This window comes from Aquarana catesbeiana, linkage group LG07 (assembly GCF_042186555.1).
Source record: "Aquarana catesbeiana isolate 2022-GZ linkage group LG07, ASM4218655v1, whole genome shotgun sequence".
NCBI classification, from domain to species: Eukaryota; Metazoa; Chordata; class Amphibia; order Anura; family Ranidae; genus Aquarana; species Aquarana catesbeiana.
In genome coordinates this window covers 269,584,545-269,611,500 of record NC_133330.1, presented here as the reverse complement: position 1 = coordinate 269,611,500, position 26,956 = coordinate 269,584,545, and the positions used below count along the sequence as shown (strand labels likewise).

Here is a 26,956-nt window from a genome sequence, read left to right as displayed (position 1 = left end):
GGGAAAATGGAACCACCCACGGTGTAAACAGGGACACAATAAGTTGAGTATGAAATCTATATCCTCCACCGAACACCAACACACTGGACCACTTACCAAGGAAAATGGACCACTGAATTATTGGTGGTCAGACGGGCATAATACATCCATAACACCAAGGCACCACTTCACTTGGATAGTAGATAGCTGGATCTTGTAGTCTCAACACATGGTAAATCCATAGGTACATGCATAGAATACAAGAAGGCAACTTCTCATGGTGTAGCATGTAAAAACAGGGTGAATTTATTTCATGTTACACAGCCAGAATACTCGCATTTAATTAGATAAAGGCAGGCATGTCAGAAGCTACAGTCTGTCTTAGATATCCATTGTTTCCAACCACAAAGATGGGAGCGGTTGGCACGTACAGCGTTGTGACGTCAGAGCTCCATCCTCGTCGTGACGTCAGAGCTCCACCCATCATGTACACTGCTGCTGGTAAATGGAGGTTTAGGAGCAGTTGGGCGTTTTTTTCAGCTGCCCCTGAACTCTCCTCTGTTATCTTATCAGTACATGTACACAGGGGCGTTTCTAAGCAGTTAAGTTTAGAAGCATTTTTTGGAACGCAAAAAATTGCGTTCAGGGCAGATGTTCAGAGGCATTTGCAATGCCAAATGCTTGTCAACGTGGTAACTCACGGTTTAGTTGCGTTTCGTTTACAGGCATTTTTCATTTTTGGCTATTTGAAAAACGCTTCTAAATGCAGAACGCTGCTAAACGTGGCATGTAAATGCGGCAAAACGGATGTTTTTAAATGTCGGTTACTATCTGTCAAGTTAAATCGTTCAGGAGAGGTTGTAAAACGTCCAGTAGACATGAAGCCTTAAAGAGACAGCTGCCTCCTTGAATGTGTGATGTGGGTATCCCAAGAGGTTACATGAAGTAAAAGGAAAATCTAGGTAGTGGAGGAAGAATACCCTGAAGAAGGTAAAAAAAAAAAAAAAATCAGCTTGTAGTTTTTAGAGGGGAGGGAGGTAGGAATGAGAACCAAAAGTGGCTGTATGTGCCAACCGCTGCCATCTTTGTGGTTGGAAACAATGGATATCTAAGACAGACTGTAGCTGGGGAGGGTAAAGATTTGCTTTGTGATCATACCTAGATAGGCTGATCCACAAATGGACATGACAATACCAGCAATGCAAGTTTTATAAGTGAAAAGCTCATGTGTAGCGTGCTCCTTCTCGTGTAATGACTAAAGTTTGCTTATACAAATTGCTGTTACCTGTGTGATGGTTTATACATTGTATGTGCGACTATTACCCATTACTGCAAGTGCCAAAGGTGAGGATTTGTGTCAAAAAGCCATGGAACTCTTAAGTGGTCCTGCTGTGATAGGAGCGTATTCTGTATATGCAGAGCTTTTTTCAGTGGGAACGCAGTTCCGGCGCCTATAGCGCTGAATATATGTAATGGCAAGAGGTGCTGGGGTGTGCTAGAGGGTCTATTGATGCTTGCTGCTGGGGGATCTTTTGCTGCGGGGGGGGGGGGGGGGGCAGCGGCATATTGTTGGTTGGGAGATCTATTGTTGCTAGGGGATCTACTGTTGAGTGAGGGGTCTATTGTTGCTAGCTAGTTGGGGGGGATTTTTTTGCTCAGGGCCTATTGTTGCAGGGGGATCTATTGTTGCTAAAATTCATCTATTGTGACTGGGGGCGGTATTTTGTTGCTTTTGCGTTTATTGTTGCAGGGAGGGCTATTGTTTTTAAAGAAACTATTGTTGCTGGGGGGGGGGGGGATCTATTTGTTGCTGATGGGGATCTGTTGTTGCTGGCTGCAGGAAATCTATTTCACTCCTTCCCTTTTATCATTAACACATTAGAAAACAAATTTATTTAGCACCACAAAATAATACTTTGTTCTGTATTCTCTAAAAGGGGCAGTAGGGAGGTGGGTGGGGGGATAGAACCAAGGGACGATATTTAGGGGTGGGTAGGGAACAGAGGCGAGGGGTGAATTAGAAGGGGGGATTACCTGCAACTTTTCACTTGCCAAGTTCTTATGTTGTAGAAAATTGTAATGCGTCCATTTGGATTACCTTACATTGTTGGTTCACACAAATGCAGTGTTTAGCATGCCTGGACATTGCATGCCTGTGGCCACCTTTACATGTAGAGATAATATTCGTCTCTCCTGTTACTTATGAGGTTAGTGTGTGGGGTAGAAGTCTAAAGGAAAAAAATGTGGTTATTTGGATCGGCCATTCCTGCGCTATAGTTTATCTGAGATAACAGTTCTAGAATGTAATTGATAAGGTAATATATTAATTCTATAGACCATACACTGTGTAGCAGTCTATTCTATGATCTCATGCTACTTTATGTAATTCTCCAACTCGATTTGTTTCTTGGGAATGGGAGATTCTTGTATTTTATTTTTCTCTTGGAGGAAATGATAGAATTGCTGGTCTTGTGGTTTCTGGAAAAATTGAAATAATGTCATTAAAGATGGATGAAAAGCTGAATTCCTTTTTTGAAACTGAACTACTTACACATTTATTATAGAAGAAAATCAAATATCCACAATTTTTTTGTTGTTTTTGTTTTACTAAAATGGATTGGTCTACTAAAATGTTTTTTGTTAAAGTAACAAAAGGGAGATACAGCAGTTCTTCCAAGGGAAGTGTCTTGAGAAATCTTGGTTTCTGGCATTTCAGTGTTTTAAGTTTTCATAGAGAAAAAAAAATATTAGCAAAGTAACATACAAAGGTGTGGGGGGGATTTACACATATTTTATAAAACTATACCACCCTGATGTTAATCTAAAATGCCTTTTGTAATAAGCATTAATCAAAAACTTTATAATTTTTGGATAGACAACTTTCCAGCAACAGGATCACTAACTGACCTTTCACCTGTTTCTATTAGGTTGCTCCATTGCTACCTGGACCAATTTAGATGTCACTTCCGCATTAGAAAAAGAGGTTTGTCATTGTCCCATAGGGGAAGTGGCTTTCTCTGTTGATTTCTGCTGCTGCCTACATTTTGCCAGCAACAAGCCTCAGTCATCAGCTGACCCACAAGTTGAACGAAAAAAAAAATTGAACAAATTCCTCCATCTGTGCTATACAGCACGAATGGACGAATCTCTTGCTAGTGGCTATTCTATTTTGACAGCCAGCACCAGCGGCTGTCAGAATACCCAATCAGTGGCTGCAAATGATTGAATGCAGCTGCTTTTCAGCCAACAAGGTTCTGTCCTGCTACTTTGATATTTCAACCAAAGGATATTGAGTGGGAGGATGGTGACCAGGTTACCCAGGGAGCAAATTTTGGCTAGTTTATCAGAAACCAGAAAAAATTGGCATTGCCAGCTTTAGGGGTGTAACCTGACAGCAGCGCATTCCTCCTTTTTCTTCTCACACTGCCTGGCCTTGTTTGTCATTCTCATTCACACCATGTTCAGCGACGTGTATTTTTCTGCACTGGTTAAATGCAGGTCACTGCAAGGGCAGATAGAATTTAGTGGTTTTCTATGTGCCTTGTTCATACCACAACTGACATTTTTACTTAAATTGCAAAGCAACGTGCTTAAAATGCATGCATTTTAATGTGCAGTATGGTGTGAAAGGACAGTTCAGGTTTGACAATGAGCTGATGCTTCCCCCTTCTTTATACATGTTTCAGTTGCCTACTATCTTTGCAGGTGGTAAAGCTGGCAGGAAATTACTCTAGCAATTCAGATAGTTCCACTAAGGCTCTATTCACATTAGCGCGTTTCCAAAGTCGCACGATTTCCAGTGTGACTTAGATCCATTGAGTGTAAACTCGGAGCAAAGTCTTATCAAAAGTCACACCAAAGTAGTGCAGGCACCTTTTCAAAGTCACTGCGACCTTGAGTCGCACAAACATTGAATGTAAGTTGTCATGTGACTTTGTCCAAATTCGCATGACAAATTGCACAAGTGTGAATGGAGCCTAACGGTTGGAGAAACAGGGTTGGTTAATGGAAATAGAGTGGCAAAACTGTTAAAAATATGTCCAATATCATGGATGATCTCCTCTGCAAAACTGTTCCCTGCCCATGATATAGTAAACCACCTGATCCAAAACCTTCTCTACTAATCCTGTCTTGTTTACAATTCTCTTTTAATTATGACAGTTTTTGGGGGGGTTTTTTATCAAAAGGGGAAAAATTTAAACTGACCCAGAAAATCCAGCTTTTCAGGTTTGGGGGGTGTACAGGGGATGTTTTAAGGTCAGAATCTGTTTAATACAAATGTAGTTTATTGGAAATGAAAGACCAATACCCTTCTGGAATTCACTATTATATCATACCACTTTCATTATATAAACTATATTTTTTGTTTTTTAAACGAGTTCAAATTTATACTGATTAAAGAGTTTAGGCTTAAGTTTTACATGAGTTGTATGTTTGGTACATTCACTATAAGATCATAGACAATTTGGAAACATTTTAGCTGCAATTCCCATGCCATATGCACAGTAGATGGGACAAGACCTTTGTTACCTCCTGTGATCCCTTCAGACACACTCTTCGTCTGTTGGGAGCTAAGATGTTAATCCAATCAGGAACGCGTGGCAAGCTTCAGATGTTTGGCTGTTTTAAGGGCTGGCACGAGTCTTCTGTCCTATCTTCCCACCCACATCATCTGTCACCTAGTCTGTCTCCCTCCGCCTGGGTCAGGTGGAATTCACAAGCACTGTGCAGCTTTGTGTATCGTTGTATTCATTAACCTCTGTGATCATGCTCTTGGGAGGACCTATTAAAGCGGCTGTCAGTTTAATTTAACCACTGCGATACTGGGTGGTCTGCAGTCCATCAGTATTTTTAATGTCACACTCCTACTTGCACAAAGCATTTGAGACACAATAGATCTTTAGCATTTTATGTGTATGGCTTTTTTTTTTTTTTTTTTATCCCTACATGAGTTGATTTGTTTGTAAAGAAACCATACTCTATATATTTGATTTCTAGGGGATACAAGGGTCAAAAAAAAAAAAATGGACAAATTGTGTCACTGCAGGCACTTTAAGAATATCTACAAATGTGGAAAGATTACAGAATTCTCCTTCTACAGTGGATATACCTAAAAGCTGTGAGCTGAGATTAATTACACAATTCGAGAGCATTTCTATAGAGAGGTTAATAAGAATAGTATAATTCGGGGATACAGTGTAGAAAGGGGCAAAACAAAGCCAGCAAAAATACTGTCCATAACTCATTCATTTCTTTAAAGCTGATCACCAGCTTTTAGTGAAGTTTACGCCTTGTGCACATGGGACATTTGGCCTTCTATCCTTTACACCTTTCCTCCTGGCAAGTGTTTTGGCAGAAAAAACACTTGTAAATACATGTAATGAGTGTGTGTGTGTGTGTGTAAACACATGTAATGTTTATAGGCAAGTAAAACGCTTGGGCGTTAATGTATTATATTGGCCAGAATAACCATTTATTCTGGCCATTGAAATGAATCAGCGCTAAACATGCCTAGCTTTAACCACTTCAATACCGGGCACTTACACCCCCTTCTTGCCCAAGCCAATTTTTAGCTTTGAGCGCTGTCGCTGTTTAAATGACAATTGCATGGTCATATTACACTGTACCCAAACAGAATTTTTATCATTTTGTTCCCACAAATAGAGCTTTCTTTTGGTGGTATTTGATCACCTCTGCATTTTTTTATTTGTTGCTAAACAAATAAAAAAAGACCGAAAATTTTGAAAAAAAAAAAGTTTTTCTTTTGTTTCTGTTATAAAATTTTGTAAATAAGTACATTTTCTCCTTCACTGGTGGGCACCAATGAGATGGCACTGATAAGCCGTCACTGATGGGCACTCATGGGTGGCACTGATAGACGACACTGATGGGTACTTATGGGTGGCACTGCTGGGCACTGATAGGCGTCACTGATAGGCATCACTGGTACTGGCAGGCATTGGGGATGGGCACTGATTGGCATTTCCCTGGTGGTCCAGTTTGGTAGCAGTCCCTGGTGGTCCTGGGCGGGCATCCGAGGGGGGTTGCGCTGATAAACAATCAGCACAGACCTCCCCTGTCAGGAGAGCAGCCGATCGGCTCTCCTCTACTTGCGTCTGTCAGACGCAAGTGAGGAAAAGCCGATCAACAGCTCTTCCTGTTTACATCATGATCAGCAGTGATTGGACACGGCTGATCACGTGGTAAAGAGCCTCTGTCGGAGGCTCTTTCCTGAGATCGGTGTAGCAGTGTGTCAGACTGACACACCGCACCACCGATCACTGCGATGAGCGCCCCCACTGGCGCGCGGCGGCTGTTATCCTGCAGGACGTCATATGACGCCCAGTCAGGAACCACCGCTCGGTCGTCATTCTGCTATAGGCCGGGGGGGGGGAGTGGTTAAGCACTCCTCGCCCCCTTACTTGCCACATTTGGCATGTATTTTTTTGGGGGTGGTGAGGGGTGGGTACCTTGTTTTGAGAGGGACTTCCTGTCCCACTTCCTGCTTCCATCTCTTGGCCACCTAGGCGTCTCCTCCTCTCCCCCTAGGCGGCCCCTTCCTCTCTCTTTAATCTTCTGGGACATGTCACAGGTTCCAGAAGATTGCCTGGTTACTAGCAAAGCGCAGCGCGACTTGTGCAATGCGTACCCGGCCATGAAACCGCCAGCTGTCATGGCCGGGTGCCCACAGTTGCTATGACGGTGCCACGGAGAGGAGTGGGAGATGAGCGAGGCTCTGTGCGGCCGTGGGACAGGTCAGTGTCTGTTTATTAAAAGTCAGCAGCTACACTTTTTGTAGCTGCTGACCTTTACTAAACTAAAAAAAAAAACTGGAACTCCGCTTTAAGGTGCATTCAGATACTTTTTAAATGCATCAAGAAATTTTTTTTTGGGGGGGGGGGGGGGTTCTGCCTCTAAATTCCTTTGCCTGTAAACTACTCTAAATGCCTATATGTACATGGACACATTAGGCTAACATGCAGGAGCATTTAGAGGGAGAAAAAAATGCCAGATTCCCCTAACGGCACCATTAAAAACCTCCAGTGTGCACGGGGCCTTAAGGCAATATTAAAGACTTTTTTTTTGTTTTTTAAATAACAAACATGTTATACTTACCTGCTCTGTGCAGTGGTTTTGCACAGAGCAGCCCAGATCCGCCTCTTCTTTGGTCCCAGCCGGCGCATCCAGGCTCCTCCCTGCTGCCGGGAGCCCCCACAACAAGCAGCTTGCTCTGGGGGCACCCAAGCAGGCGCACTCCCGAGCTGCGGCTTTGTGTGTCCGTTCACCCAAGGAGCCTCGGCTCGGCCCACTCCCCCTCTCCTGATTGGCTCACTGGCTGTGATCAGCAAAAGCCAATCAGGAGTGTGAGTCCTGGAAGAAGCAAGGTTCTCGTGGACATCGCTGAATTGAGAGGGGGCTCAGGCAAGTATTTGGGGGGGGGGGGGGCTGCTGCACACAGGTTTTCTACCTTCATGCAAAGAATGCATTAAGCAAAAACACCTTGTGCATTTGCAACCACTTTTAAATAGGCTGGTTCAAACGAACTACCTACTTCACAAACAATTGCAGCAGGTGGGAGCGCTGTATAAACTGTATGTAGACTCCACAAAATACAGTGTATACAGTGCTTTGTTCCGGGAGCAGGACAAGATCTTCTTTCTTGCTCCAAGAACAAAACTGAGTTGGGCTGAGTGCTACTGCCATTCAGAACCTTCGTATTCTATGACAAAGATGTAGGCTGATGATGTCATGAATTCCACCTCAGTCAGTCGGTGGAAGCTTTGGCTTCTTTATTAGAATTAAAAGCCTCCTCTGAAGAGCTGAGCAGCTTGGAAGTTTAATACACTACACTATTATGAATTCATTTAACACTTGCACTCATTGATGTGAAGTGTGATTGACTTCTGAGGATCACTCTTAAGTTGAGGGGCAGCGCCACCTTCCTCTTTCTCACACCTTTACAATTTATTTGCTCCAATTTTTGGAGTTTTCCAGAGGAGGCAGCAGCCCAACATAATCCTAAGCGCTGAATTTCATTAATTATATATGAATTCAACCTCAGCCAGTCTGTGAGAGCTTTGGCTTCTTTATTAGAATTAAAAGCCTCCTCTGAAGGACTGAGCAGCTCTCAGCCTGACTTAATTTTGTGCTGAGAACGAGATGGAGAGTCCCCGTCCTACTCCCAGAACATAGCGCAGAATACTGTATGTAGCTGAGACTACATACCCGGCTATACAATGCTCCCAGCCACTGCAGCTGTTAGTGCAATAAATAGTTTGTTTGAACCAGCTCGGTCCAAATGAACTATTTAAGGGCTCTTTCACACCTAATGCCCCGTACACACGGTCGGATTTTCCGACGGAAAATGTGTGATAGGACCTTGTTTTCGGAAAATTCCGACCGTGTGTGGGGTCCATCACACATTTTCCATTGGAATTTCCAACACACAAAGTTTGAGAGCTTGCTTTAAAATTTTCCGACAACAAAATCTGTTGTCGGAAATTCCAATCGTGTGTACACAAATCCGACACACAAAGTGCCACGCATGCTCAGAATAAATTAAAAGACGAAAGCTATTGGCTACTGCCCCGTTTATAGTCCCGATGTACGTGTTTTACGTCACCACGTTTAGAACGGTCGGATTTTCTGACAACTTTGTGTGACCGTGTGTATGCAAGACAAGTTTGAGCCAACATCCGTCAAAAAAAATCCATGGATTTTGTTGTCGGAATTTCCGATCAATGTCCGACCGTTTGTACAGGGCATAACACAACTGTAAAGTCTGGATCAATCCAGCTCCTATTTCAGCTGAGTGACTTCTGACTTTAGCCCACTGTTGGCTGAAAACTGGTCACAGGAGTGCAGAATGAACTGCACTCCTCTGATCCATAGGAGAAGTACATCCAAAAAAATGTGCCCATACTTCTCTTTTTTTTTTTAAGTTTAGTGAGACCTGAAGATCAGCTTTAACACATAAATGACCCTCTAAATCCTTCCGCTTTCACTTATGTTTGTGAGTAGTTGAATAGAAATATTCCTATCAGTACTACCAATGCAGACTTTTTCCTTCAGCCTAGTGATCACATTGCTTTGCTTATTGTTTTCCCCCTGTCATTGTATTGATCAGATTATCCTGATTTAAAACAATACACACCATAAGTATTTTTTTATTCAATTTCAGCACTTGTTTGTAGGTATGCAGAATATCTGCCTAATGTAAAGGGATAATCCCCAAATGTTTGTGTATAATGCAATCATTGGAATATAGAAAAGCACATCTGTAAAAATAAATTGCACATGTTGCACTCTCACTACACAAAATGTGTTCACGGGAAATCTTTGTCACTTCGCTGTCTTCTATCAGCATGTCCCTTGTTAGCACAAGCAATGCAGCGCAGTACTGTACTCCGGTACTTACAGTGCTTGCACAGAGGTCCTTTAAGGCTCTATTAATAAACACAGAACAAAAATTAGTCTTTTTTTTTTTTTTTTTTTTTTATATGTGCCTCAAGGTCAGCTTTAATATACGTTTGTGAATTTCCAGTAATCATGAATGTCCATGTAACAAAGATCAGGCTGTCAGCAGCACAGTTATGGTAATCGGAGCCCCCATACACTGGTGGAAAAATGGTTAGTAAATCTACTTACCTTACCCCTGGCTTCCACCTTTAGGTAGATGGAGAGGGGCTTTGAGCAAGTGTCACAGTTATAGAAAGAGGTTTGCATAGAACTTTTGTTGCCTGCGTCTGTGGATCTGCTAGTTTTCATATATGGTTTATTCACTGAAGGTAGCTTTTGCTTTTGTAATTTTTCATTGTATGCTGTTTAAATTGTCCAGATTTGTGGCAGGTTACTTTTGTCTCTGTGCCCTGTCCTGTGATGATGCTAGGAGAACAGGCATATTGTACAAAAACTGATCAGAAGGTCCCCCCCCAGATAGCTGCTGCTGAGTGCTTATCTGATTATGTGTAAGCTAAAACCCTTTGTCTTGCAGAAGGTAAATGGGAATTATTTGGAACTTTTGTTTGCATGTTAGCAGTTTCCACATGCAGGGTTTAAAGGAGAAGTACAGCCAAAGCTTGTTTGGCTGTACTTTTCCTATGGATCACAGGAGTACAGTTCGTTTTGCACTCCTGTGACCCGTTTTCAGCAGAGAGTGGGCTGCAATCCGCTCTCTGCTGACGAGAGTCGGTCCAGGCTCGGCCTAATCATGACCATGGAGTAGGGATCCGCCCAGATCCCTGGACCGTCAGCCTCTCAGCGAGCCGCTGGCTGCTCCTGCCCCCTCCACAGCCCGGTGCTTTAGTGAGCAAGGAGGGGGCAGAGCAGAGAGCTGTGACTGATAGTCACCAGCTCTCTGCTTCGGGAGCTGTGAGAACCGAGCGATCTGCAGTGTTGGATCGCTCAGATCTCAGTGTTAGAGGCGCTGGGGACAAATGCTGCATCCACCTAGGTAAATATGAATAAAAAAATACCCATACTTATCTTTTAATAATAATGTCTGTGTAAAGACAACTGTCCTCCCTGTCCATGGTGCTGTTGCTCTCTATATTCCTTTTATCGGAGGTAAAGGAAGGGGGGGGGTTGTTATCTTTGGTAAAATGTGTATTTGGAGCCAGTGTCTGCTATGACAGGTTTTGATGCACAGATGAATATTACTACGTTCATATTTGATAACAAGCCTAATGTGGTAGTACAATTTATGTAGAAGTTTCATTGATTTAAATTATAGTTACCTTTTTTATAAAACGTTTGTAGCTTATTTAGGAAAGGGCTTCAGAATATATCAGTCTAATGTATCATTCTCCAAACTGGGGAACCAGAATACGTTAATGCTTTCCTGGCCTCTGATGTGACATTTTATCAATAAGCATTGAACCTGGTCAACTCTTATAGGGATCTTTAGGAGTTTTGCCAATCCATTTAGCACAACTATACTTAAATTTGTACACACAATTGATCCGTGTATATTTTTCTCTCCCAGGATTCAGAAGGGCAGACACCTCTGCATTATGGTAAGTAAGGTCTATTTCTTCAGTCTAATTTGTTCTTTTGCTTTTTTATCTGTAATTAAAATGAGCCAAAAGCTTAAATTGGATGTAAACCCTCACATATACCCAGTGAAGTGAACAGCCTCAGATGATACAGAGATGAAACAAATCTCCCTACATAAGTTTTACATGTATATCTGCTGTTGTCATCTTTATATACAGTTTACAAAGTGCACATAGTGTTAGATTTTCTCTTCCTGGTTAGCACTGCAGTGAAGTCTGGGCATACAGCCAAAACAGCTGATTGGAGGAAAGGCACACATCCCCTCTCCTTATAGGTAGAGACTTTCATCTCTGTTTGTTGGATCGTTTAGCTCAGTGCTAATCTATTTATAGCATCCTCCCCAACACAAAACTCAGCCTGGTTTTATCTTAGTTGATTGAGAACTTGTCAGGAGTTTTCAGGCTGATAAAAGAACGAAGCAGGAGAAAGCTACATGACATAGTGCTTTGAAGAGAGATGACAAAACGCTACAGATATGTGCCCAGCTCACATTTCATGAATCAGGTTTATATCCACTTTAAACATGGAAATCAGGTGGGTGTTGTCATGTCTATTGCTCATTTAAGTCCTAGTGGAAACCCTTGGCTGATCACTCTATGTGAGATGACTTGTCTGTTATTTTTTCCCCCACATGTGAGGCTTGTTCATAGAGATCTGCATCTGATTATCCGTTCATGTAAATCACAGACTGCCACACTGCACAGCCAGGGAAGTGACACCACTTTTTTCCCTTGTTTAGCATTCTTTGCTCATCAGGCAATAAAACTGTCCTTGCCTATAGTGTAGATTGCAGAGAGGTGAGACAAAAATGCCACAGAAATCTTCCCAAATATACTAGAACTGGTGTCGGTGAGAATGCAGCAATCTGCAGCATCTTGTGTACAATGATGACCTTTTTTTGGGGCGTGTGTAGCACTTCAAAGACTAGTTAAAGACCTTCTTTTGAATCTTTATTTGGACCTGCAAAACTAATCCATACAATGTGTTCCCAATAGTGTTCTCATTTGCCTATTATGACTCTTAGTAACTTTGCAGGCATTGTCACAAAAAATAAGTATTCAATGCTTCCAGCAGTGTCGGATTCTGATACCTCCGATGCAAAATACTGCTTGCACAGTGCTCTGGAGAGCTCAATTCATGCCTGTGGTAGTGGCTCCAACTCCTAGCAAAGCCTCAAGGTGATACTGACAGCAGGACATCTAGCTGTAAATAAAGTTTTGACATCATGGAGATCTGACTTAATTCTTAATTCTCTGATTTAATTTAATAAAGGGAGTCTGTTCACATCTGACAGGGCCCCATAATGGCAGGGCTTAGATTACAGCTGTCTGGGGGGGAGAGAATTATCTGATTCTCTGCAGGTGTAGCAAGTAAATATAAGGGGGTGAGGAAACTATTAGGGATGCACCGATACTGAGTATTGTCATGGGTACCCATGAAAATGCTCCTCATACTGAAACTGATACTTTGCAGTGTGATTTGCACCCATTCATTTTGTGTGGACACAAAATCCCATTGCAAAGAATTACATGCGAATTGAACAGAAATGCGGTGTGGTTCTTGTCCTGTATGAACCCAGGCTTGTCATAGTGAAGTTCACATAGAACTGACTCTCCCATAGCTTTGTTCCCCCACAACTTCCATTGGCTCTCTCCCCCCAGTCTCCAGTGGTTTGAGCCATCTCCTTCTAGTGCTGACAGTACAGACTACAGGGATTCAAATTGGTCCTCACCGTCATATGGACAGCGCTAACTAATCAGAAGCTGGCCAGCCCGTACTGTCAAGAGAAGAGAGAAAGCCGCTGCGATTTCAAATCCCTGGACAGGTGAAGTGGCTTTTCTGACACTGGGGGATCGGCAGTCTGGTACAGAGGAAGGGGGGGGGGGGGGGACCAGTGGATGGCTCGAGCCACTGAAGACTGGGGAGAGAGCCACTGTGGGTAACATAGTCATGGGAGAGGCAGGAGGTGCCGTAGGCACAGATGTCCACAATCAGATGGGAGCCTGAGCTGGTGGAACCAGTCATTCAGGGAGGTTTCTCCGCTCCTTAAGCCTGAGTTCACACAGGAGCAGTGGGGAAACCGCATGCGATTCGAACAGGAATCACACTGCATTTCTGTTTAAATAGCATGCAATTCTTTGCAGTGTGATTTTGTGATTTGTGCTCATTCATTCTGTATGGATGCAAATCGCACCACATTGTATCAGTACTATGTATCAGCGAGTACTTGATCAAAAGTATCAGCACTCGCCGGTAAAAAAAAAAAAAAAAAAAAGGGCATCGCTGCAACCCTACAAACTATATTTGATACACAAATTTATTATTTTTGCGGTTTTGAATAAAGGGTTCAAATAGAGAAGTATGTCTAGGTGACAGGGTATCTTTAAGCATAACCCTGACTCTGTAGTAAAGAGGTAAATCTTCAAAGTGAGCATGTCACATTATTTTATAGTACTTCTTAAGATGTCTATGGAGAAGATTATGCATACCTCTTTCTGCAGTGGCCTGTTGCTCAGAATCGAAGGTCTTTGTACAGCAGGACCTTGAAGTAACATCTGCCTGTCCCTAAACTCTTTATGTGCTGGGCAGCTCCGCTCTCATGAGTTATCTGCAACCTGACAGCAAGTGGTAATCGCAAAGGTCAGGCACCCCATAAAATGCTTGTAAATCCATCTTCCCTGCTTATGACTATCCAAGGTCAGCATGGAGTTCTCCTCCCTCCAGTTGCCGCCTCTATTCTGGAAATGCCCTGGAATAGGGGTATGAAATACTATTTTCCTGATCTCCCAGTGGAAATCAGCATTCTCTGGAAGCCACAGAGCTGATATCAGACCAGTACCCATCTGGTATGGGGAGGAGGCAATATACATCTCTCCTGTCATCACTGTGAAAAGAAGTGCAATCCGGATTTTAAAGTAGCTACATTCTATTCCAAAGAATATTTGCAATAATATTTGAGCAGCCTTTTAAAGATGTCATCCAGTGAGCATCACATTACCAACAGTGCTGGTACATCTATATATAGCTGTTGAAGATGCAGAAATGAATGGCAATAGTGCTGCAACCAGATGCATATTGTTAAATGTATGTAGAATGGATATATACATATATTCTACATAGCCTGGCATTTTTATTCTCTGAAGAGCAGTCAGCTGAGCTGTTAGAATTCCATGTAGATACTGAAAGACTGACTTGCCCTTTTACTCTCCAAAATACTTGCATTTTTATGTGTTTTCAAGCTTATTGTGTTTTTATGCATGTTACGCATGCATATTCATAAATATTTGCATGTTTGCCAGGTTAAAAATATTTCCTGGATCAAAATGCTTATTTGTTTCCTTTTTATTATGATATTCATTTTGCAGTCTGTCACTATGAAAAATGCATTTTGTTAACGTTCCACATACATAGTTACATACCCTGTTTCCCCTAAAATAAGACCTAGCCTGATTGTCAGTGATAGCTGCAATATAAGCCCTACCCCCCAAATAAGCCCTACCCTGAAAATAAGACCTACAAGGACTTTAACTAGGGCTTATTTGGGGGGGTAGGGCTTATATTACAGCCATCACTGACAATCACGCTAGGTCTTATTTTCAGGGAAACAGGGTAGTAGGGTAGGTTGAAAAAAGACACAAGTCCATCAAGTCTAACCCATGTGTGTGATTTATATGTCATAATTACATTGTATATCCCTGTATGTTGTGGCTGTTCAGGTGCTTATCTAATAGTTTTTTGAAACCATCTGCTCCCTGCTGATACCACCGCCTGTGGAAGGGAATTCCACATCCTTGCCGCTCTTACAGTAAAGAACCCTCTACGTAGTTTAAGGTTAAACCTCTTTTTTTTCTTCAAATTTTAATGAGTGGTCACGTGTCTTGTTAAACTCCCTTCCGCAAAAAAGTTTAATCCCTATTGTGGGGTCACCAGTACTATTTGTAAATTGAAATCATATCCCCTCTCAAGCATCTCTTCTCCAGAGAATAAGTTCAGTGCTCACAACCTTTCCTCATAACTAACATCCTCCAGACCCTTTATTAGCTTTGTTGCCCTTCGTTGTACTCGCTCCATTTCCAGTACATCCTTCCTGAGGACCTGTGCCCAGAACTGGACAGCATACTCCAGGTGCGGCCGGACCAGAGTCTTGTAGAGTGGGAGAATTATCGTTTTATCTCTGGAGTTGATTCCCTTTTTAATGCATGCCAATATTCTGTTTGCTTTGTTAGCAGCAGCTTGGCATTGCATGCCATTGCTGAGCCTATCATCTACTAGGACCCCCAGGTCCTTTTCCATCCTAGATTCCCCCAGAGGTTCTCCCCCCCCCCCCCCCCAGTGTATATTCATATTTTTGCCACCCAAATGCATTATTTTACATTTTTCTACATTAAACCTCATTTGCCATGTTGTTACCCATCACATTAATTTGTTCAGATCTTTTTGTAAGGTTTTCACATCATGCAAATTTATTGCCCTGCTTAGCTTAGTATCCTCTACAAATAGAGATTGAACTGTTTACTCCATCCTCCAGGTCGTTTATGAACAAATTAAATAGGATTGGTCCCAGCACAGAACCCCGGGGGGGACCCCACTACCCACCCCTGACCATTCTGAGTACTCCCTATTTATCACCATCCTCTGAACGTGCCCTTGTAGCCAGTTTTCAATCCATGTACTCGCCCTATGGTCCATGCCAACGAACCTTATTTTGTACAGTTAACTTTTATGGGGAACTGTGTCAAATGCTTTTGTAAAATCCAGGTACACCACGTCTACGGGCCTTCCTTTATCTAGATGGCAACTCACCTCCTCATAGAAGGTTAATAGATTGGTTTGGCAAGAACGTTTCTTCATTCATGCATGCTGATTACTGCTAATGATACCGTTCTCATTACTAAAATCTTGTATATAGTCCCTTATCCCCTCCAAGAGCTTGCATACTATTGATGTTAGGCTAACTGGTCTGTAATTCCCAGGGATGTATTTTGGACCCTTTTTAAATATTGGCGCTACATTGGCTTTTCTCCAATTAGCTGGTACCATTCCAGTCAGTAGACTTTCAGTAAAAATTAGGAACAATGGTCTGGCAATTACTTTGACTGAGTTCCCTAAGTACCCTCAAGTGCATCCATCTGGTCCCAGTGATTTATTAATGTTAAGTTTCCCAAGTCTAATTTTAATTCTGTCCTCTGTTAACCATGGAGGTGCTTCCTGTGATGTGTCATGAGGATAAACACTGTTTTAGTTACTGAAGCCCCCCCAATTCCCTCGTGAAGACAGAGGAGAAGAATAAATTCAATACCTTCGCCATCTCCCCATCCTTTTGTAACCAGATGTCCTTCCTCATTCTTTATGGGGCCAATATGGTCTGTTCTCCTTTTTTACTGTTTATATACTTAAAGAATTTCTTGGGATTTTTTTTTTTTTGCTTTCCTCCGCTATTTGTCTTTCGTGTTCTATCTTAGCCACCCTAATTGCACCCTTACATTTCTTGTTGCATTCTTTATAAAGTCTGAATGCTGATGATGATCCCTTAACCTTGTATTTTTTGATCTGTATTGTTGGTAATAAATAGATCCAGTAACGCTTTATTTCTAATTGGTGCATTTACCATCTGAACCATAAAATTGTCCTGCAGGACATTTAGGAACTGGCGAGCCTTAGACGAATGCGTGGTTCCCTCCACCCAGTCTGTTCTGGATAATTAAAATCCCCCATTTTATTAAGATTTCCCATCCTTGCTGCTAATTCAAATTGTGATAAGAGATCCGTCTCCCCCTCTTCCCCCAGGTTAGGGGGCCTATTGCATATTCCCAGTATTATTTTCCCCTTAGCTTCATCCTTTTGGAGCTCTACCCATAAGGATTCCACCTCCTCCCTAGCTCTCTTAGTGATGTCATCTCTCACATTCACTTGTACATTATTACTTGATATATAGGCATACCCCTCCCCCTTTTTTACCCTCTCTATCCCTGTAATAAAGGGTATACCCTTGAATGGTTGCCAGCCAATCATGAGAGCTGTTGAACCAGGTCTCTGATATTCCCACAAAATCCAAATCCTCTTTGTACAAAAGTATCTCTAGTTCACCCATCTTGTCTGCCAGGCTCCTGGCATTGGTGAACATGCCACGTAGTTTAGACCAGTCGCATACTATCCTCTTATTGGGTGTTCCGAGATTGCAACTAGGACTTGTTACTATAATTACCTTGGGTTTATGTGCTTTAGTCAACCTACCACCAATGACCCCAATACTACCCTCTGGAATATGTTCCGCGCTGACTATCTCTACCTCTGGCGCCCCCCCCCCCAGTTTAAAAACCCCTCTAACTCTTTGGCCATCTTTACTCCCAGCTGATCTGCACCCTCCTGATTTAGGTGCAGTCTGTCCCTTCTATAGTACTAGTGACCCACTGAGAAGTCGGCCCAGTCCTCCAGGAACCCAAACCCCTCCTTGCTGCACCAGCTCCTCAGTCACTTGTTTACTTCCCTAATCTCCCTCTGCCTTTCTGGTGTTACTCGATGTACCGGTAGTATTCCTGAAAATACTACCTTGGAGGTCCTTTTCCTCAATTTAGCTCCTAAGTCCCTAAAATCGTTCTTTAAGACACTCCATCTGCCTCTGACGTTGTCATTGGCGCCAACGTGCACCATGACAACTGGGTCTTCCCCAGCCCCTCCCAGTAATCTGTTCACCAGATCCGTGATGTGCCGAACCCAAGCGCCTGGTAGACAACATACAGTTTGGGTCTTTGTTACAGATTGCCCTCTGTCCTTCTAAGAATTGAGTCCCCTACCACCAGAATCTGTCTTTCCTCTCCCTTTGCTTTCCCCCCACTCTCACTGGAGGAGTTCTTCCCCTGGCAGCTAGGGGAGTCCCTCAGCTCCAGCAGTGCTGGTCCCTGACTGGTTTCACCAATGTCACTCAATGGAGCGTACTTATTGGGATGCTCCAGCCCTGGATCAGCCTCCCTGGCGCTTCCCCCTCTATTCTTCCTGACTGTCACCCATCTACTCTTTGCTAGTGCCTGCACCCCTTTGTCTCCACCTGCCTCTGTGCTGGCCCATGCCCGCACCTGCCGGGTACGTTCCCGGCTCTCCTTTAGTATGGAGGGTCTTCTCAGTGCTGACAGTTGCTTCCCCAGATTCACAACCTGGGCTTCTAGGGAAACAATGTGCTTACATTTTGAACATCAGTATTCACCCTCGATCGGATGATCAAGGAATGCATACATGCCACAAGATGTACACCGAGTCGCATCTCAACACCCTACTAATTTTAATTAAGATTGGGGATTATACCCTGTCCAAATTGCCTAACAACTAGCTTCCTAACACTAATGCTCAACAAGACAATACACAGGTACTTGCAGACCAATGTGCATACACAATACACAAGTACTAACGATCCATCATCCACACACTACTCAGACAACACTGAGGTACTCACAATACTACCTGACACTAATACTCAATACAGCCCAAGTACACTCCCAGCACTCATGTACTTGCAATACACAGGTACACACTCACACTACACAGGTACTTTGAACCCTGATATAACCTCCTGTTTTCAACTCTGGTTTTTAACTCACCACTTAGTCCAGCTCCACTTGAGTTCCAGCAGGCTTTGACAGAAAGTTATATAGGCCTCAAGCACCTGTGACCAATTAACCACTCCCCTTAATTAGTAGACTGAAGGAAGGAAAGAAAAAAAAAAAAGCTGTTTAAAAAATGACAAAAAAGGTGTTAAAAAGCTGCGAAGAAAAGCCCCAAAAAGAACCTAAAAATGCAACACAGCAATCACCAGCAGTCAAAAGCAAAACTCGTTCACACTCTCCACTCAAGGTCCCCGCTGATTAGCTTCCAACCAGCAGTCATAGTTTCTTTAGGCTTTTTCCTTTATTTTTCTCCTGGTGATCTGGCCAGCAACACACCTAGGGTGGCTACTTTCTTGGTGGAGAACCAGCAAAGGCACCTTTTTAAGCAACAGGGTTGTCAGTGTGTAGGGAGAGGGTATTATTGGATTCATTAGCAAATTTAGATGGACTTGGCTAACAAATTTAGGCTGAACTCCAGCTAACACTTTTTAAGCACATAAAGATTTTTTTTTTCTTTTGGGGAAAAAGGTTTTTACATAAAGAAAAGTTGGTGATTGTAAACAATCACCTTGTAAAACAACCCATTTAGTTTAAAATAAAAAAGGGGACAAAAGGTATTTTATATATTTTTTTTTTTTAGAACGATAAAAACATTTTTTTTGCCTTTTCTTTCTACAAGTGATCACATTCCCTCTGTTCTCAGCTGCATAAAATCTGGGGGAAAGGAAAAGCAGCAGCACACCAGTGAATGTCTGTGCAGCGGGGGCGTGTCAGGACAGGTCTGATCATTGGAGGAGAGCACACAGGGTTCCCAGCATAGCTAGAGAACTGACCATGCTGTGCTCTCCTGCTTAGTGTGGTCAGTTTTTAATAAGAAAGCAGAGGGACTGGCAAAAATACTAGGGATTTCACACAAAGGAAGCAATACAAAGAGAACAAGATACCTTCTCATTAGTGATGCACCGAATGGGTTTTTTGGTGCCGAAACCGTTACCGAAAATAAATCTTCCTTGATACTGAAAACCGAAACAACACCGATATCGAAAGTGACTGTTTTTAAAAATATTTTTATACAGAAGATGGTCAGCGACTGGGGACATGGTACAGGAGATGGTCAGAGACTGGGGACATGGTACAGGAGATGGTCAGAGACTGGGCACATGGTACAGGAGATGGTCAGAGACTGGGGACATGGTACAGGAGATGGTCAGAGACTGGGGACATGGTACAGGAGATGGTCAGAGACTGGGGACATGGTACAGGAGATGGTCAGAGACTGGGGACATGGTACAGGAGATGGTCAGAGACTGGGGACATGGTACAGGAGATGGTCAGAGACTGGGGACATGGTACAGGAGATGGTCAGAGACTGGGGACATGGTACAGGAGATGGTCAGAGACTGGGGACATGGTACAGGAGATGGTCAGAGACTGGGGACATGGTACAGGAGATGGTCAGAGACTGGGGACATGGTACAGGAGATGGTCAGAGACTGGGGACATGGTACAGGAGATGGTCAGAGACTGGGGACATGGTACAGGAGATGGTCAGAGACTGGGGACATGGTACAGGAGATGGTCAGAGACTGGGGACATGGTACAGGAGATGGTCAGAGACTGGGGACATGGTACAGGAGATGGTCAGAGACTGGGGACATGGTACAGGAGATGGTCAGAGACTGGGGACATGGTACAGGAGATGGTCAGAGACTGGGGACATGGTACAGGAGATGGTCAGAGACTGGGGACATGGTACAGGAGATGGTCAGAGACTGGGGACATGGTACAGGAGATGGTCAGAGACTGGGGACATGGTACAGGAGATGGTCAGAGACTGGGGACATGGTACAGGAGATGGTCAGAGACTGGGGACATGGTACAGGAGATGGTCAGAGACTGGGGACATGGTACAGGAGATGGTCAGAGACTGGGGACATGGTACAGGAGATGGTCAGAGACTGGGGACATGGTACAGGAGATGGTCAGAGACTGGGGACATGGTACAGGAGATGGTCAGAGACTGGGGACATGGTACAGGAGATGGTCAGAGACTGGGGACATGGTACAGGAGATGGTCAGAGACTGGGGACATGGTACAGGAGATGGTCAGAGACTGGGGACATGGTACAGGAGATGGTCAGAGACTGGGGACATGGTACAGGAGATGGTCAGAGACTGGGGACATGGTACAGGAGATGGTCAGAGACTGGGGACATGGTACAGGAGATGGTCAGAGACTGGGGACATGGTACAGGAGATGGTCAGAGACTGGGGACATGGTACAGGAGATGGTCAGAGACTGGGGACATGGTACAGGAGATGGTCAGAGACTGGGGACATGGTACAGGAGATGGTCAGAGACTGGGGACATGGTACAGGAGATGGTCAGAGACTGGGGACATGGTACAGGAGATGGTCAGAGACTGGGGACATGGTACAGGAGATGGTCAGAGACTGGGGACATGGTACAGGAGATGGTCAGAGACTGGGGACATGGTACAGGAGATGGTCAGAGACTGGGGACATGGTACAGGAGATGGTCAGAGACTGGGGACATGGTACAGGAGATGGTCAGAGACTGGGGACATGGTACAGGAGATGGTCAGAGACTGGGGACATGGTACAGGAGATGGTCAGAGACTGGGGACATGGTACAGGAGATGGTCAGAGACTGGGGACATGGTACAGGAGATGGTCAGAGACTGGGGACATGGTACAGGAGATGGTCAGAGACTGGGGACATGGTACAGGAGATGGTCAGAGACTGGGGACATGGTACAGGAGATGGTCAGAGACTGGGGACATGGTACAGGAGATGGTCAGAGACTGGGGACATGGTACAGGAGATGGTCAGAGACTGGGGACATGGTACAGGAGATGGTCAGAGACTGGGGACATGGTACAGGAGATGGTCAGAGACTGGGGACATGGTACAGGAGATGGTCAGAGACTGCGGACATGGTACAGGAGATGGTCAGAGACTGCGGACATGGTACAGGAGATGGTCAGAGACTGCAGACATGGTACAGGAGATGGTCAGAGACTGCAGACATGGTACAGGAGATGGTCAGAGACTGCAGACATGGTACAGGAGATGGTCAGAGACTGCAGACATGGTACAGGAGATGGTCAGACTGCAGACATGGTACAGGAGATGGTCAGACTGCAGACATGGTACAGGAGATGGTCAGACTGCAGACATGGTACAGGAGATGGTCAGACTGCAGACATGGTACAGGAGATGGTCAGACTGCAGACATGGTACAGGAGATGGTCAGAGACTGCGGACATGATACAAGAGATCAATGCAGCCTCACCAGTGCCCGTCAGATGCAGCCTGCGTCCCCGGTAGTGCAGCCTGCGTCCCCGGTAGTGCAGCCTGCGTCCCCATCGCAGCCAGTGTCCCCAGTAGTGCAGCCCGTGACCCCATTGCAGGCAGTGAAGGCAGAGGAGAGCCGCCGCCGTCTGTTTGATTACAGCGCCGGAAACATCACAGCTTTCATAGTTGTGTGTTCCCCGCTGCGCACCGTCACATACAGCCCCTCCCCCTTGTCAAGGCACTTTGATAGACAGATCACCCGTCCCATTGGAAAAAAAAAACGATACCAGGGTGATGCATCATGCCGGTACAGACGCTGCCCTCCTGGAAAATGCCGCCCCAGGCAAAGGTCTTGTTTGCCTCTCGTTAAATACACCCCTGAGAAAGGTGTGTACCTTTCCAAATCGTGCCCAATCAATTTACATAATTTACCACAGGTGGACTCCAATCAAGGTATAGAAACATCTCAACCACGATCAAGAGAAATGGAAGGCACCTGAGCTAAATTTCAAATGTTGTTGCAAAGGGTCTGAATACTTATACTTAATGTGATATTTCAGCTTTTCCTTTTTTATACATTTGCAAACCTTTCTGAAATTCTGTTTTTCATTTTGTCATTATGGGGTACGGAGTGTAGATAAATGAGGAAAAAAATGAATTTAAACAACTTGTATTATCAGGCTGCAACATAACAAAATAGAAAAATGAAGGGGGCCTGAATACTTTATGAATGCACTGTATTTTGGATGAGAGTTCACAATGATGGCTTCCCTTAAATTGATGTGTATTGTTGGGACTCTGAACAGATGCCATAATGGGGACTCTAATAGCTGATAAACTGGTACATTCCGTGTTGTGCTGGTTTTCTTTAAATCATATTGCTCTTTGTGATGATGTCAACTGTTCTGTGTCTTGCAGCCGCTGCTTGTGAGTTTTCTGAAATAGTGGACCTTCTCCTGGACCATGGTGCTGACCCCTCTCTTGTGGACAATGATGGATTTCAGCCACACGAGGCAACAGACAGCAAGCCAATTTCAGATATGCTAAAGCAACATGCCACATTTGGGGAACATGACAAGCCCCCAAGCCTTCTTGAAATTCCAAAATAAAGCTGACATGCAAGTCTATACTCTGCCGTAGTTTCTAGTGTGATGTTTTTATTGCTCAGTATGAACCTTATGTGTCTGACCTGTCAATGGTCTCCATTCATATTTTGTGTGTATTACTTTTATACATTCAGGATCAAATTATGAATATTAAAGGAAGTGTCTTCAAAACGATATGTGTTTTATTCCTTTGGAACTACACAAACTTGTTAGTGGGAAGATTTACAAAGATTTACACCCTTTCAAATATTTGCAAATTGAAAACCTGCATATAATAATATCCAAAAAGTGATGCAATTGATATAATGTAAACCCTTAGTAAATTATTCTACACAGCTTCCGTGTAATGTAAATGTGTACCCAAGCAGGTTTATTATCTACTAACCTTTCTAATATCTTTAGAGGTAATCATTGCAAACAACTGTAGCCCTCGATGATACTTCTGCACCTGCCAAGTATGTTGGCCCACTCTTCTTGAGGAAGCTGCTCCAGCTGTCTCAGGTTTGCATGTTTCAGATCTTTTCGTAGATGTTCAATAGGCTTCAATTTTTTTCTTCTGTGAACATAGAGCTGACATAACTTGCCAGGAAGCTCCAGTTTTGTCTCATATGTCCAGAGGACATTCTCCCAGCAGCATTGTGGCTTGACAATGTACAATTTAGCAAATTCCAGTCTGACTTTTATTCATTTCAGCAGTTAGGTTTTTCTGGGATGTCTTACTTGGAGCCCATTGTCACTCAAAAAGCAATGGATGGTGCGATTAGGCAATGGTGTACATTGACCTTGAAGTTCCGATTGGATCTCTTTTGAAGTTTTCCTTAGCCCTTTGTCTAGAATTTGCAGTATCCTTCTATTCAATCTGTTCAAATTTTTTTTTTTCTTCTTTCTTGTGGCCATGTCCAGGGAGGTTGACTGCTCTCTCCCATGGACCTTAAAGTCGTATTATGTCAAAAAGCAAACCTTTGTTATAATGCATCTTACCAGTTCTTGGATGTGATGGCTGCATTCGTTTTCTTTTTTAGGCTCGCTTGCTTCTATTTTCACCTGGGAATCCAGTCAGTAAGTCAGTAGTTTAAAAGCACAAATTCTCCAGCAGAATGTATGTTAGAGATGAGACAAACCATTTTCCGCTAGGAGGATGCTTACAATGATCAGCTCTCATTTATTTATGTAAAACCTTTATCCCCAAATAAAACACACTGCTGTAACTGCTTATAAAGTATTAGCTGGAGTTTGGCTTCAATTTGTTTGTGTATCTAAATCTGCTAGTACCTCTAACACTCCCCTGCGACTGACAATACTGCTGTCCAAAGGTGCCCCCTGTGCTCATTCAGCGAGGGCACTTTAATACAGGAGGTGTGTTACTGGCCAAATCACCAGGTGAAAACAGAGGGGAAAAAGGAAACAAATGCAGCCACTACATCTAATGATTGGTAAGCTGAAATATAATACATTTTTGGTTTTGGGCTTAATGCCACTTTAACCACTTTTCTACCAGGGCAATTTTAAAAATTTTGCGCACACGTTAAAATTAGCATTTTTTTACCGTCACACAGACAACAAAAAAAACAAATTTAGGACTGAAGATTACTAAAATACCCAAAAACTGTTTTGTTTTCAGAAAGCAGACATCCAAGAGAATAAACTGGTGGTAGTTCCAATTTTTTAAGTCACACAAATGCAATATATTATGCAATTTATGGTAACATTTGATTGATGAGGTTGTGTTGAGTAAATAGCTACCCAACACATATCAAGCTATAAAATTCTGTTTAGCGAAAAACTTTAGTACCCTGAATTTTTCATAGGCAACACTTTATAAACGCCCCTACAGGTCATCAGTTTAGAGTTAACCATGAATAATTGTCCTAGAATTATTGCTCTGACTCCAGCCTGTTCAGCAATAAGTAATGTGTAGCACAATCATTTTTTGTGCATAGCTGTCCCTGATGTGTGTTTTACACTTGTATATGGGGGTGGAGGGAGCTCAAAAATGTTTTTGCAGGCAGGGGTTGAAGTGTTGTATGGGTGTAACTTGAATATTTTTTTTCTCTTAAGGCCCCTTTCGCGCGATAAGCCCGCATGGATCTGCCTGTCCATTTTTCAAGGCGGATCAGAGCGGGCCATCCGGATGTCAGCGGAGATGTGTCTCTGACACCCGTCTGCCATCCGATCCGCTCAAGACAGACGTATGGCGATCTGATGAAACGGATGTCAGACGTATCGGATGAGATCTGATGAAAACTGACATGCTATCCGATCTCCCCATAGAGATCAGCGGGACTGACAGGTCCCTCCCGCTCAGTGAGCAAAGACGGACCGGTCATCCTCCAGCTCTATCGGAGATCGACGGAGCGTACTCCCGCTGAGCGGATCCGCCCCATGTGAAAGGGGCCTTACACTTACACTTTTTTTTCACTAAACTTTATTGTTCATAATATAGAAGACAAAAAGTCCCCTAATGCCGCGTACACATGACCGGACTTTCCGGCAGAAATGGTCTGATGGAATCATTCCATCGGATATTCCGATCGTGTGTGGGCTTCATCAGACTTTCTCTGTCAAAAATTCTGACGGACCTAGAAATAAAAACGTTAGTTTATTCTCACGGAAAAACTGGTCGTGTGTACGCGACATTAGTGATGGAAAAATAAGGAATAGGGGGTGACTTGTTGTGTGTAAGCAATCGAGTGGCTGGACAGCCGACAGTTGGCTTGTCATATTTACAAACATTCCTGGCTGTTGAAGCAGCTGGGATATGTATGGCATATGTCGGTGGCATCAAGAGTTAAACCCCATATTATATATTTTCTGAAAGCCAAGGCTATATAGACAATACTAAATGATGGCAGTTGCATGATATTTATGCATCTGTTTATCAAACATGTATTTTCAGGGAAAAATAATTTATTTGAATATTAGTGTATGCAAATACAATAGAAACACATTCTATGCAGTAAGGTAAAAAAACCTTCTGCATGCAGTGTTGCCTCTCCCATACATACCTGAGCCCGATCTCCATCCAGCCTCTCTCAGCTGTCTCCCTCCTCATTGGTTCAGATACAGCAGTGGGAGCCGTTAGCTCCTGTTGCTGTCAATCAAAGCCAGTGACATGGAGGGGGCCGAGCCCTGCTTTGGGGCACTGGGCAGGGGGAGGAGCCAGGAGTACTAGCGAGGGAGAAGAGGAGGAGCAGGGCTGGTCTGTACAAAACCATTGCACAGAGCAGGTAATTCTAGGTTTGTTATTTTAATAAAAACAAACCTTTAATATCTCTAACCAGTTGCCAACTGTGCACTGTACATCATCTGTGACAGTGCTCTGGATAAGGGGTTTGTGCTGTGATTAGTCTCACCCATTGATCAGCAAAGAGAAAGACAGAACAGATATCTATGTAAACAAGACAGAGCTCTGATTAGGCACACGTTTAACCCTTTGATCACCCTAGATGTTTAACTCTATCCCAGCCAGTGTCATTAGTACGGTGGCAGTGTATATTTTTTTAGCACTGATTGCTGTATTAGTGTCACTGGTTCCCACAAAGTGTCATTGTCAGATTCTCCGCCGCAATATCGCAGTTCTGCTAGAAGTCTCTGATCGCCGCCATTACTAGTATTAAAAAAAAAATGTTATGCTTTTGTGCAAACCTATCAATATACACTTATTGTGATTTTTTATTTTTTTTTTTTATCAAAAGTATGTACAATACATATTGGCCTAAATTTTTTTTGACTTTTTTGACTTTTTTTTGTTTATAGCACAAAAAAAAACAAAAAACACAATGGTGATCAAATACCACCAAAAGAAAATTCTATTTGTGGGGGGGGGGGGGGGGTGGACGACAGAAATGTAATTTCTGTACAGCGTTGCATGGCTTCCTGCAGCTTTGCAGGGAAAAATA

General features: G+C 43.4%; 1 protein-coding gene across 3 annotated transcripts in view; it reads left to right on the top strand.

The window, feature by feature from the left end:
• The window catches only part of ACBD6 (acyl-CoA binding domain containing 6), a 146,594-nt gene extending 123,363 nt beyond the window's left edge, over positions 1–23,231 (top strand). For 2 of the 3 annotated variants that reach the window (XM_073593333.1, XM_073593334.1), the window contains exons 7-8: positions 10,964–10,994; positions 22,870–23,231. In XM_073593333.1, the coding sequence (XP_073449434.1) occupies positions 10,964–10,994; positions 22,870–23,060 (222 nt within the window). In that variant the 3' untranslated portion in view covers positions 23,061–23,231. The remainder of the gene's footprint in view (positions 1–10,963; positions 10,995–22,869) is intronic. The other variant, XM_073593335.1, reaches the window with a different exon arrangement.
• The last annotated feature ends 3,725 nt before the right edge of the window (positions 23,232–26,956 follow it).